The 14,069-nt window shown below is 37.5% G+C and overlaps 1 protein-coding gene across 1 annotated transcript; it reads right to left on the reverse strand.

Moving 5' to 3' along the window:
• Positions 1 to 276: 276 nt before the first annotated feature.
• LOC130084949 (adipose secreted signaling protein) lies at positions 277 to 11,068 on the reverse strand. The gene is made up of 6 exons (XM_056250498.1): positions 10,960 to 11,068; positions 7,018 to 7,129; positions 6,585 to 6,718; positions 6,263 to 6,413; positions 1,694 to 1,819; positions 277 to 396 (listed from the first exon to the last, which is right to left on the reverse strand). Exons 2-6 carry the CDS (start codon positions 7,076 to 7,078, stop codon positions 326 to 328), a joined length of 543 nt encoding a protein of 180 aa, XP_056106473.1. The 5' UTR covers positions 7,079 to 7,129; positions 10,960 to 11,068; the 3' UTR covers positions 277 to 325.
• Between the last annotated feature and the right edge of the window lie 3,001 nt (positions 11,069 to 14,069).

A 14,069-nucleotide genomic window follows, 5' to 3' on the forward strand; every position in this document is an offset into this window, starting at 1 on the left:
AAGCATTGGTATTGATTTTATCTTTAAATAGCTTTTTAATTTAATTCTGTTGTAATAGTAACCAATGACCTTTACAATTCTGTTAGTTAAACAATTCAACTAAAGTTAAATATGTGATTCCATTAGCAGACATGATAAGTAGCCTCTAGAACAGAGGCTCTATTTTTGTATTAGTGCAGCAACAAATCAGTTGAAACTGATCCTACAGGATAGGGGTGAGATGGTTTGTTCACATTCTGAGGCACATTTCACATGTGCATTAATTTCGGTTTATTCTTATCATTTACACAAAGCAAACTGGTTTAGTCACATTTTCTTCGTGTCATTATTTTGTGTGTTTTTCTTCACCAACACACCGCACTCCATCAAGTAGCATTGGTGTTCCGTGGTGGCGCTCTGTGAAAGACAATAGGTGGTTTATTATTTTAGTGGAGGGACATTTTTCCATTTACAAATTAACTCTCACCATGTTTCTTAATAATCAAATTGAGCCATTTGGGGCTTTTTTAATAAAAATCTAATTCAGAATCCATTCTACAAAATATTACCAAACATAGTCATATAACCAATTCTGGTATTGTTTCCCAAGTAGACTAGAAAGTTTAGAGTTTTGGCTTACATTTGTGACAGGTGATGTGAATAATATTTTGGCAACACTTTATAATAAGGTTACATTTGTTAGCGTAAGCTAACTATAATAGTTTAAATAAAATAACAATTAATAATACTTTTATTAAAATACATTTATTAATCTTATTTATTCATATATTGCTCATTGTTAGGTCATGTTAATTAAACTGCTTTTTTGGATATTACCTTTTATGTAGTGTAATTTAGCTGTTTGTGAATGTAAAAGGTCTACAGAGTTTCAAAGATCACAACAAATGGCCTGAAAGGATTCATCAGTAATTTCAGTCTTGCTTCCTGCAACCTATAAAGGTTTGTAACAAATTTGCATAATGCCTGCCAATGGTCTTCATTGACTGCCCGCGAACAACATCTCCTTTGACCTGCCCTCAAACACTGTAGTTGAAGCCGAGGCCTGGTAGAGTTTGGTTCGTATTGTCGACATGCCTGGAAATCCACTTTGCATGCACTTCCAAAGGATGAGGAATCGGGCTTGAATTGAAACCGATGCCATCTTTACTGTTCGTCTCACTGTGTGTGTATCAAGCGCTGAGGAAGCTTCCAGAGCTGAAATTAAGATATGGTAATGGATGTTTCGTTCCGACATGCACTGTAAGCAGTAGACCAATCACAACAGACTGGGTCATCTGACCAATCAGAGCAGAGTAGACTCTTGGAAAGGAGGGGTTTAAAGAGACCAGATTCTTGATGAACCATTTCAGACACTGTGAGAATAGGGTGATGCTGCAATGTATATTATAAGAAAATCAGTGTTTTTATTAACCTTGGATGCATGTAAACCAATTGTAGGAACTTTAAAATAGGGAAACTTTAATGAATTAACTAATGGTTACAAATTAAACCTAATTGTAAAGTGTTACCAGCATTATTGTCATTTCATTTCTTTTTTCTTTTTCTTTTTTTTTTTACAATTTCTTATCCCAGCTTAATATTCAGAGAAAGCTACTGGTCCAAAAACGACACACTTCACTTCACCTCATGAACCCTCTGTTATGAACGACTAGAGATCTGTCAGCAGTTGGTGTGTGTAGAGAGTGTATCTCACCCATAACCCTGGCCTGTAATCTAACTCGAATGCTGCTGTCCCTTCTGCTCCTGTTGACCAGGGTGAGTTCCTCCTGCACAACTCCCTCCTGCTGAGCGATGTACTCACAAACCACCCGCACTCCCCCTTAAAATAGCAGAGAAAGATGGAAGCCAATGGGTGGGATGGATACAGATAGAGAGGGGTACAAAGACATCACAAAATAACAGGGACAAAAAAAAAGATAGGTGAAAGTAAAAGTATCAGTGACCAGCGTAAGATTGAGGATCGAAATCATTGTAGAGAAAAAATCATCTGAGTGCAGAGTGCTTGCATCTTCTTTTAGAATGTAAATTGTATTCTCGGATATCCTTCTAAGACTTCACTAGAGATTCAACTATGGGAAAAATGAAACCACTAAACACGCTAAGTGTGTTTCAGCTAATGGAGAGTATGATGACGGATTGAAATAGGAGTGTGGCTATTGATCGTAACATGACGTCTAACATTTGGCTTGATGTTCTATTACCTGTCAGGGATACAAACAATCTTTCATCCACATTAACTGCTCTGATAGTGCTGCTTACACTACTGGTCAAAAGTTTGGAATAATTAAGCCTTTTGCACACTATATATATATAGTGCTGTGCAAAAGGCTCAGGCACATTAGCATTTTCACCAAAAAAAAAATAGTTTTAAGCCAGTTATTTATATATTTTGCTGTACTGTCAGTAGGAAATATCAGTTTACATTTCCAAATATTTCTTTTGCCATTAATTGTAATAATCCAGTGAGATTTCTGAATGCACAGGGAGTCTGAAAGTACATGAAGAAACTGAAAAAACAGAGACAGACTAAATCCAGAAGAACTGTAGCAAAGTCTCCAATATGCTTGAAGAAGCCTGCAAAGCTACAGTACCGTGAAAAGTTTTCAGCATTGTGTAAAAATGCTTTAAAGTGAGGATGTTTTCAAAAATAATGTCATAAATAGATTTGAATTATTAATTAACTTCTATTAACTAAATCAAATCAATATTTGGTGTGACCCTTTGCTTTTAAAACAGCTTTTTTTCCAGGTACCCTTGCGCATAGTTTTTAAGGTAGTTTTGCAGGCAGATTTCTTCAAGTCTTTGAGACGTTGCCACAGTTCTTCTGGATTTAATCTCTCTCAGTTTCTTCTGTATCTTCATGTAATCCCAGACAGACTCGATGATGGTGAGATCATACCAGCTGTCATCAGGCTCATACAGCAAACACTACATCAAAATATATAAATAATTGTCTTAAACCCATTTGTGTGTTAGTTTCTTGTGTGTGAAAATACTAACGTGCCTAAGACTTTTGCACAGTAGACCACTACATATTTAGACACCTACATGGCGGCCTTGGGACTGAGAAAACATACTGGGGGTGCAGGGTTTACCTCTTAAGAAAAGTATGGACCATTTTTATATTTTGCTCAAAGTAATAAACTACTAAAAACAAACAATGTATACATCTCCTCGTAATCAAAACTCTCCTCGTAAGCACAAAACAAAGTTAACAAGTCATTTAAGGTTTTTGGTCGTCCCTAGCCAACTTACAAATAACAACATTGTTTATTATGCAATGCTCTTAATATGCTGATTAAATAATGATAAATGTATGGGGGGGAAAAACTAAACGTCTAAAGAAACTTGTCACAAACCTGGTTTAGTTAAACGGTGGGATCTGCAGCGTTTTTGCAAAAAAAATCTATTTTGCTGCTCATCGTGTTTCTGTAGGCTACTGTTGTTAAAATAACCATGTCATCTGCAGCTCTTACACCGTGTCCTAACCAGACCAGTAGTATGTTCCTGCACAATCGGAGGCTGCAGTTTCAGGACCCCGGTTCTAGGACCGCAGTTCCAGGACCCTAGTTTTTTTGCGACAGCGCCACCTACCGAACTGGATGATATAGCGGCGGCTGCAGTTTCAGGCCCGCAGTTCTAGGATCCAGGTGGTTTAGTTTGTACATAGTATCAAGATCAAGGTCTTGTTAAAAAAAATATATATATATTTTAAAAAATAAGATTATGGAATAGAAAAGCTCCTGCAGCAGGTGGATTAGAGCAAGTAGCATCAAGCTACATGACACAATTTAAAAGATTAATATTACACTTTTACTTAAAGCTCACTTTAAACCACCATTGAGTATTTGTATCTTATTCCGGTCACGGTTTAAAATGGTTTTAAGTCAAAAAAAAGATGTTGAAATACTTTATATTTTAGCATTTTAACGTTATATGCAGCTAATGGCTACGCCTTGCTTAGCAATACTGTAAACATTCATATGAAAATACTCCAAATCGCATGAAAATCACACACAAAATCACACAAAAAGTATATTTCGAGTATATCGAAATATACTCGAAATTGTGCATTTATTAGCTTCTTGTTTCAGGTGAAGAGATGTCTCAGCTTTGTTATCACAGAGGTCAGAATGAGGAAGTGTACACAGGAGCGCGTCATGCAGAAGGGCAGGATTATGGTCACGTTGAACCACGTGAGATGATTGACAGCTGTACAGCGAATGAAAGAGCGCTGAGATCATAACTGACGCAAATCAGGAAGAGGAGACACAGATCTCGCTGATGATCGCATAATTCAGTGGAAAATGAATAGAAATGTTATTCTGTATGACAAAATATTTTACAAACATGTGATGATAAATCATTATTTCTCCAAATATGCGCACCATTGGACTAAGAGCCCTGGCGGATGCTCTATATTGCATGTATGTGAACACAAATAAACCGGAGAAGACGTGAATGACTGCTTTATGAGTGATGATTTCTATTCAAAATAACAAACGTTGCAGATTAATAATTTTGCACTCCTGTCATAAATTAAGAAATGAATGTCACTGCAAACCAGTTTTATCATAAACAGTGGTCAACTATCGAAGCTGGAGTCTTAAATCTTTCTAATGATGCTCAGTTTGTCTAGATCAAATAAGTTAGAGTGTGATGTTTTATCGAGTAATGAATGTTGAACAACAACAATCTGGGGCCGTCTGTGATCTTTGCCGCGAAAGGGGTTAAATGAGTGTTTTTGGTGATCCATTTCGGTAGGTGGCGCTGTCACAGAAAACTAGTTAGAACTGGTTAAAACTAGTTAAAACTGCGGTCCTAGAACTGGGGTCCTGAACTGCAGCCTCCGGTTGTGCAGGAACACCCTCCAGCAGACGCGATGTGATAAGATTCCAGCGACAAAATAATTTGTCTGTCCACACACTAGACGCGACGCGACTGCGAGATGCGTTGAAATCAATCAAGAAAGACCCACAGCCAATCAGAACAGCGTGTGGGCGGAGTCTCGCAGGTTAGTGCACAGCACCAGAGAGTAATCTTGACGGCAATCGCAAGAAAATGGATAAGTAAGCTACGTAATCAAATTCACAAATATTAGGCTACACTATTTAAACATTATTAAAAATACATAGGCTACTGTGTTACTAAAACAATCTTTGTCAAAGAATACACTTGTTTGTTCACAGTTTGAACGTTCTTGTTTCCATTTGTTTAATTTCAAGATCTGAGGTGAATTAGCCTTGGCTACCATTGTTGCTTTTACAGCTACAAAGCTGGGAGTACTAAATGATATTCACATTGCATGCTTTTAACATTAAATAAAGCACATAAACAGTACCTGAGATTATCATTGCCACACTTTGGGTTTGTTGTTCCAGCCGCGACGTTGCAGAAAAATAGAAACCTTTTCTAAAATAGAATTGTCGCTTATCGCCTTCGTGGCTGGTTAAACTGATTAAAGGCCCTTGTACACGGAGTCCAAAATTCGCAGGTAAAAAAGATAAATGCCAATCACACTTGCACACTGCCTCCGAAACTTTCGTCCATCATAAAAAAAATCGGATCGGGTTTGATCGCATCCGTAGCAAGCAGTTTGAATGGTGTTTTGACAATTCAGAGCCACCGAATCACGAATATGAAAAAACACATACGAAAATTTCGGACTCAGTATGCAAGGGCCTTAACATGGAAAAGATACCTTTTATCGCGCATCGTGTGTAGTTAGGACACGGTGTTGATGTGTCACTTTACATCTTTAGTGAGAGACAGAAGAAACACGCGCGAAGTGGAAAGGGCTTGAATGAAGCGCGTTTGGCTCTAGATACAAATATTATAGGATATAATTATTGTAATAAGTGCTGAACGATCATTACCGTAAAAGACCCTGAGCGCTTGTGGTGTGAATCGCTCCACTGTTTTGACGCGATTTCATTGTGATTTCATTGTGAATGGTTAAGAATCTGGACAGTTTTAACAAAGGTTGCTTATTTAATCCCAAGCAAGACTGAGGCAGTTTCAAAATCACAAGTATTGTTCATTAATATTATGCCCCTGAGCAAGGCACTTAACCCAGGTTGCTCCGGTGGGACTCTGTATGTAATAAGGCTACTGTAAGTAGCTTCAGTCGAAAAGCCTCTGTTTAACTGCTCAACACCTCTTAATAGGGTTAATGTGAATATATGAACACACAAGAGTGGTAAGCAGCCTTTGATAAGTGATATAATAAAAGCTGGTTTAAAACCACCACAAAAACACATACCCTCAGGGCGTGGAGTGATGTGTGTTGCACGTAGCCGTGGTTTTGCCGTAGCACGAAGCGCAGGGGAGAGGGTGACATCTTTGCCCAGTGTTGGGACTTGGGGCAAAGAAAAGACGATTTCATATTTGTGATGGCTCCTTAAAAATCCCACCTGAATAAAGAGTTAAGCAGTCAGCGATTTCAGCATGCAACACATCTTATACTAGCAATGCTATTTTTTGAGATAATAAAATGTTATTGAAATATATATATCTTTTTTCTTTGCTTGTTTATTTTTTTAAGGTTTTTATAACTCAAACCTGGAGCAAATGCTTTCTTTCACCTTAACGAGATATGCACCATCAGGCTCAGGTAGAGCAACAATGAGTTTATCCTGAAGCTTTCCATCACAGCTATTGTTAATGGAAGCGTCTTCGTCATCATCAGGGAAATGTACTCCACCTTTTGAAGTGGAGCCTGGTCAAAAGAGAAAGCAAGGGTTGAGTTAAGATCACAGAGATGGATACTGGACCAGAAGATACATGCTGAGATGATTAATACAGGCTGCACCCGGTGTGGGGGAGCTGTTAGAACAAACACACTCTGAACGTGTTAGAGACGATGAGAAAGTAGACTCTATAAATATATTAAGCACATTTTAATGTCCATGCATGTTCATTATTTACACACGCACACACACACACACACACACACACACACACACACACACACACACACACACACACACACATTAGGAACACAGAAAAGACACTGACTTTTCCTTCCTGTTGCCATGTCGACATAAGGCCAGGGAAATCCAGGGATGGTTATTGGCATCAATGTGATTTCATCTCCAGATAACAGACATTGACTCACAGAGAACGAACCCTGCAGAGGAACAGAAGACGCATGTGAATCTAATTGAAACTGCGACTTGAAAATACGTCCAATGAAAACTAGCAAATTAGCAAAAACTCCCATATGTCGGCAATTTTTCAGGTAATTTCGCAAAACTGCAATGGTAACAGTATTTTCACATTCATAGGTCACCGTACGTCGATCATTCTTTAAAGATGACGGTATGTTTGGACAGAAGACGAGACAGAGTTCTTTATTAAACTCATAAAACCCTAGTGAAAAAAAGGATACTTTATTGTATTTGCAATATATTACCTTTTTCAACATTGCAAATATCCTAACAAAAATTATTAAAAGTATATTAGCATCATGCTTTTACCTATTTTCACAATACAACTTTTAACACACTTTAAAATAATTGTACTTTAGTATATTTTAGAAAAATATACTTGAAGTGAAAATTCTGTTTATTTTTTAAAAGTGTATTTATTTGCACTTTATTAAAAATATATTTTAGGTATATTTTAACTGTGTGCTGGAAATTGTAAGAATGCATTGAAAATAATTTCAAAATACATTATAGTATACAATAGTGTTTTGTACAAAGTATAGCTAAGTTTTATTTGTCTAATAATGTACCTTTGTTATTGAAAACAAAGTATGCAATTTGTAGTATTTGGAATAAGCCAAAGGTATTTTTACTTTTTACTCAAATATATTACACCATGATAGCCTCATGGGCAAGTGCGCTGACATGTAGCGCCGGCATGTGCTTCGGGAGAACTTAATTCGAGTCCCGGTTCGTGGACCTTTCCTGATCCTGTCCCTTATCTCTCTCTCTCCCAACTCACTTCCTACTGTCCTATCCTAATAACAGACGAAAATGGCAAAAATAATTATTTTAAAAATAAAATGTATATATAAATACACTTATGGTATACTGCTTGTATGTTTCGAAGACACTCGTAATGAATTTGTAATGTACTTGTAACACAAATAAAGTACACCTTAATATCACTAATCAAGCATGCAGTTAGTCCCTAGTACACAGGCATATACTTAAAGTATACTAAGTATACTTGAAGTTGTTCCAATTTAGTACACAAAAGTATACTAAATACACTTAAAGTTATGCTTTACTACAATTTAATTACAACTAAAATATACAAAATTAGTTGTAGGCAGAATGCTAGATCTAATGAGCCGTATAACTGACGAAAATAACCATTCATTTTAGCCTTCTGGGTAAATAACAATAACAGCAATAACAGCTTTAAGTTGTCAATGTTGCCAAATGACCATGGTATAAGCAGGATAATCCACAGCTAGCTGTGCATTAAACGATTTGAATGCACTTCGTGTCGGGCGGTTCTTTGGCTCCATTTTGTTTTTTAAAATCATTTAATGCAGCCATGGATTATCCCTTACATATATGTGCGTGTATACAGTATAAGTGTGTGTGTGTGTGTGTGTGTGTGTGTGTGTGTATATATATATATATATATATATACTGTATATATACAGTGCTCAGTAGATTAGATTATATTTACAAATGGCAGTCATTATTTATTCAAAATTACACGACAAACATTTTTGTTAGGAACTTAATCTATTACATTACACATTTAAGGTAATATAATCTGACTGTCAAGATCCCGTGCCTTTTGTTTTGTATGGACTTTTATGTAGAATAAGTATTCACTGTTCTCATCATTTCTGTACTCCCTTCTTGTGTTTGGTTTCTGTTTCTCCTTGTTTTCGTGTTATAGTTTCTATAGTTACCGTCATTAGTTACACCTGTCTCACTGATTTCTCTGTGTATTTAAGCTTGTGCCTTTCAGTTGTGTTTTGCTAGTCGTTGTTGGATCGTATTTGTGTTATGGGTTGGATGTTCCTGGTATCTCGTGTGGACTATTTTTATCACTTTCTAGTTGTGATTATCTGTGTTTTATCCTTTTGTTATTAAAGTCGTGCATGTATTTGGATTCTGTCTCCGCAACCCATTACACTGACTATTTTTAGATTACGTTTGACCTAACTCGTTTATTGTATTTTAATCTCGTTTACTGTATATAAATAATTCATATTGATTTTATATTATTTATATATATATATATATATATATATTATTCTCATCATGTTTGGCTCATTTTATTCTCATGTCAAAGTGGTTATATAATATAATAATAATTGGCAGGCCTGATAACAGGCCTCATGAAAGATTACTCGGATGATTCGCCTTATTAAGCTCAGTTTACTGAGAACTAATGATGATGATAAAGCATTACAGTTGTGGGGGACCTCCATCCTGTGGTTTTCAACCCAGTGGGACTTTGCTGCAAAGTCAATGAAATGCAAATCAAGACAGCTCGTGGGATGCACAATTAATAATTTAGAAGTTGGGAATATAACCAACATGCATTTTAAAATGTAACAACATTTAACATTTTATGTTGTATCTTATGGAGGGAGAATTTTAAAAATGGGCTATTCTGCTTCATTTGCCCCCAAGTCAGTTTTAGACTTGACATCAATCGGCATGGGTGCATGTTTTTTTCGTTACTTCTAATGTTTCATACGAAAGCTGTTTTCTTTTAATTATTTTCAACTATGTCAACTATATATGAAAATCTCATATTCTTATCCATATAATAGACATTATTGGATATATTCCCAACAATCTGCAGCATGAAAAAGGTAGGCTATATAAAAAACGTAGCCTATATAAAAAATATATATAAAAAGTTATATAAAGTAAGAATTATTATTACTACACACTATTATTATTATTATTTACGTAACAATTGTATGATATAGCATAGCTGGTCACATGATCTCAGCATGGCAACGCCCATGATTAAAATAAAAGATACTTCACAAAACTGCTGTTCGTAAGTGAAAAACTTTTAATAGTGTGTGCTCCCTAACAAAACGTTTTGGCAAATTTATAGAATCTCGTAATCACATCATTGCCCATTGTAATCTCTGTTTATGTGCCATAAATAATGTATGTAGAACTCTGTGTACAAACCTGCAGAGGTAAAGCTGTCCCTGATTGTTTCCCTGCAGATCATGCACGGCACGCAGATTGGATTCAAAACCCATCCTGATTATAGTGTCCCAACAGCAATTTATCATGAAAATCTTTGGCTTAATCGGGGATATTACACCAGTTCAGTCAAGGTTATTTCAGAGAATGACACTCACATTCAAACTAAAAGAGGCTTATGATAGCGCTCTCATCCCGACTGACTTATTCCCAGCCATTCTTCCAAACCACCCCTGCAAAATCACGTCAAATATGACGGTAAGAAAAAAGCTGCTTATGCAACATTAATCGCTCTGAAATCGGTGAGATGGGCGATGCAAATTATAGACATGTCGATTTTGAATATGGGGCGTCCCCGAGGAACCTGGCTTTAGAGGATAAACAAAACCTTCGAAGGCAGCGCCCGACGACAAGGCATCGTTCATAATTTATTAAAGTGCAGCATGTTATGTTCTGTGTAAAAATGGGAAAACACTGAGCGTCGCGTGCCAGTGTCCCGTATGGCACTCACTGTAAAACAACAACTCGACATTAAAATAATAGCCTAATTGGTTTAGCGAAAATGCATGTTTTGTCTATCATATCTTATGTTATAGACTTGAACAGAATTATAAATAAACCTGGGGAAACGTCTTCTCAAGATTACACGGCAGTTTATTACAGAAGTATTCAATAACAGACCGACTTTATTAGGTCCCACTTAAAAAAAAAATGAAATTCTGCAATGGGGCTTTAAACAGTATGCGCATAAATACACATAGTTGAATATCAAAATAATACTGACCGGAAATGCACTGGAAATCAAACTTACCTATCTTGAATGTACAGTAGGAGCAGGTTTGTGGCGTTGCCTGACGCGCTGTGCCATCAGTCCCCTCGAACAAGTGCAGCAGGTCTGACGCTGCGCGCGCTCTCAAGAAAGGAGCTGCAGCCATTGGTTACTGATGGTTACCATCTAGCTCCTTCCTCTCTCATTTCGAAATTTGCTGTCAAGAATAGCGGAGCAACCATGGATTGAAGTTCAAGCCTAGAGCCCTATCAGTGTCCTGACACCCAGCACTCCAAATGCACAATTTTACAATTATTTAAAAAAAATTGTTTGGATGCCTAACAATAATAGAATGAGACACAATCAATGGTCACCCATAATCAAAGATGCAATATATGAAAATAAATATGCTGTTGCAGCTTTAGTTTACCCAAAATTTCGTAAGACTTTCGTTCATCTTCGGAACACAAATGAAGATCTTAAAGGGATAGTTCACTTTGAAATAAATTTTTGGTATGTTTTAGCTTACCTCAAGAGCATCCAAGATGTAGGTGTCTTAGTTTCCGCAGTAGTTTCAATTTTGATATTTTTAGGTCACACCGTTCTTGTCTGTCAGTCATATAATGCAGGTCTATGGTCACCACCTCAAAGAGCATGCACAGAGAAGTCCAAATTAAACATGATTTAATGACTCGTAAATGTAAGTACACATTGATGGCCTAAGACACGAAACAAGCGGTTTGTGTGAGAAAACGAACAGTATTTATATCGTTTTTACCTCTTGTAACCACAGCCACGTCCAAGTGATCTGAGGGCGCGGGCGCTTCGGTCTGCGCAAATCTGATGCCCTTATAGCTGGTGAGTTATGATGCGTTTTGGTCGATATCGGATCACAAGTAGACAAGACAGACACATTCCCGTTTACATCTGGTGTTTTTTTAATCTGTATCTTTTGTCCCCATTCAACCACTTCTGTCTGATTTCATTTGAGGGGAGGGTATATGGGCGGGTAAATGTATGGGTTCTCTTACGAGAGGTTCTCGTATTGCGTAAGTTGCTTACGCTACGGGTAAAGTCATCTTTTCTCGAGATCTGAAGCCAAAAAATTATCCTTAATTTTATATTTATTGTCAACGAAGTGCGGCGGACAGCAGACCATAGCAGACTGTATAAGCGTGCTCATTGGCTGTTCTGCAGCAACTGCAGCAGCCTATCGGTGAGCCCTGCGTAATGTCGCGCCCTCTACGCATCACAGCCCACCAGAATGAGAGTGGCTAGCGTATATAAAAGAGGGGCTCAACAGGCTGAGCTCTGATTTTCATCTCTTCAGCGAAACTCTTCGCATGGCTGGATCTTGAGAAGCTGCCGCCGTCGATGCAAGCGACCAGCAAGCTTAGGAAGCGTCTGGAGAAGCCGGCCGTCTTCGCTGCTTTCAGCCATCCGTGCCTTGATGGGAGCTGTTATTTGCTAGTGTCTGTTATTTGTGTGTGTGTGCGTATGACATTCTATGTAGGTTCTGGACGTTCGGACCAGACACCCCGGCGCCCTTCTCTAACCTGCGAGGCCACCACAGACCTAAATCTAATGAGTGGACGACAACTATCTTAACTAATGGCGATAGGCACCCCTATCTCCTCACATGTGTTAAATTGTTTAGGCTCTTAATGTTTCTTAGCCAATGAGAATCATTCAACCTGTAAGCAATGACGTAGCTTAGACCTTGGAAATGGTATAACTGCTGTGATCTTTGTAACTGTAAGTGGGGCGGCCTACGAACTCCTGTGTGAGTCTTGAAGCTGACTTCTGCTGATGAAAATGCAAACTATCTTCAGTAAAACTTTTCTTAAATTTTTTATAATTCTGACTCCGGGTCTTCATTCTTCATATCTGGTTCTGGGTCTTTGACTGTATACCCCTTACAGTAGCTATTGACTCTGCAGAAAGTTGGCGACTTCTGTGTGCACCTCAGCATGGGCTGACCCCGCTCTGGGATTTTTCATGCCTGAGTTGCTGTTGTTCCCAATTGCTTCCACTTTGTTATAATACCACTAACAGTTGACCGTGGAATATTTAGTAGTGAGGAAATTTCACAGGTGGCAACCTACCACAGTACCATGCTTGAATTCACTGAGCTCCTGAGAGCGACCCATTCTTTCACAGATATTTGTTGAATCGACTGCCTACAGTAGCTGCTTTATTTTATACAACTGTGGCCATGGAAGTGATTGGAACACCTGAATTCAACCCGCTGGTCAGGGCAGGGAAAATTTTCAATAAATCAATAAAATGTTCCCAAATGAGCCAAGAAATGATGTGAAATAATTTTTTCCCATGTGCCATCAAAATGCATGCAGTAGAGGGTTAATAACAGGTGTCAACACTAAACAGGGCCTGAGAGTTTTCTGTCTCTCCATTGACAGCCTAAACAACTACCACTTTCAAGCCCCAGATTGGTAGCAAAGACATCATAAAATTAATCCATGTGACTTCAGTCACAGTTTTATGAAGCTATATGCAAGTGCTGTTTGCGAAAAATATTTGCAAAATATTAATCTCCAACTCGCGTTCACGAGAGCACAACGAAACATGCGTGTTGTGTTGACGCGAGAGCAGACATTGTTGCGTGAAGTTGTTTTGGAGATTAATATTTTGTAAATAAAACGGTAAATTATGTTGTAGTTGCTTTTTGCTCAAACAAAGCACTCTATAAAATTTAAAGTTAAACCACTGGGTTGACATGGATTACTTTAATGATGTCTTTACTACCTTTCTGGGGCTTGAAAATAGCTACACGAACGGGTTTGGAACAACATATGGGTCAGTAATTAATGACAGAATTTTTGGGTGAACTAACCCTTTAACGAGAATGCAAGATATCAAGATGGCTAAGCCAACAGAGATGGCTAAGCCAACAGAGAAGTTGCTTTTAAATAAAATATTATAACGTTGGTTTTTACAAAAAATAATAGTGAATTGTTGATGAAAGGCTAAATTATTGTTTATTATTATTATTATTATTATTAGAAACTATTGTAAAACATAAAGCCCCATGCCTTGCAAAAAATCCTGTACTGTACACAGAGTAAAGGCAACCCAAAAATACAAGAGAGATGCAGTCACCTATACTGTATACAGATTCACATTTATTTTTG

This window comes from Rhinichthys klamathensis, unplaced genomic scaffold, assembly GCF_029890125.1.
Source record: "Rhinichthys klamathensis goyatoka isolate OS25496 unplaced genomic scaffold, OSU_Roscu_1.1 h1tg000069l_1, whole genome shotgun sequence".
Taxonomy (NCBI): Eukaryota; Metazoa; Chordata; class Actinopteri; order Cypriniformes; family Leuciscidae; genus Rhinichthys; species Rhinichthys klamathensis.

Coding starts and splice junctions, on each gene's coding strand:
- LOC130084949 (XM_056250498.1), bottom strand. CDS start 7,078: ATGCCAATAACCATCCCTGGATTTCCCTGGCCTTATGTCGACATGGCA. Junction 6,414..6,584: donor ATGGTGCATATCTCGTTAAG/GTGAAAGAAAGC, acceptor CTCTTTATTCAG/GTGGGATTTTTAAGGAGCCA. Junction 1,820..6,262: donor CATCACTCCACGCCCTGAGG/GTATGTGTTTTT, acceptor TGCTATTTTAAG/GGGGAGTGCGGGTGGTTTGT.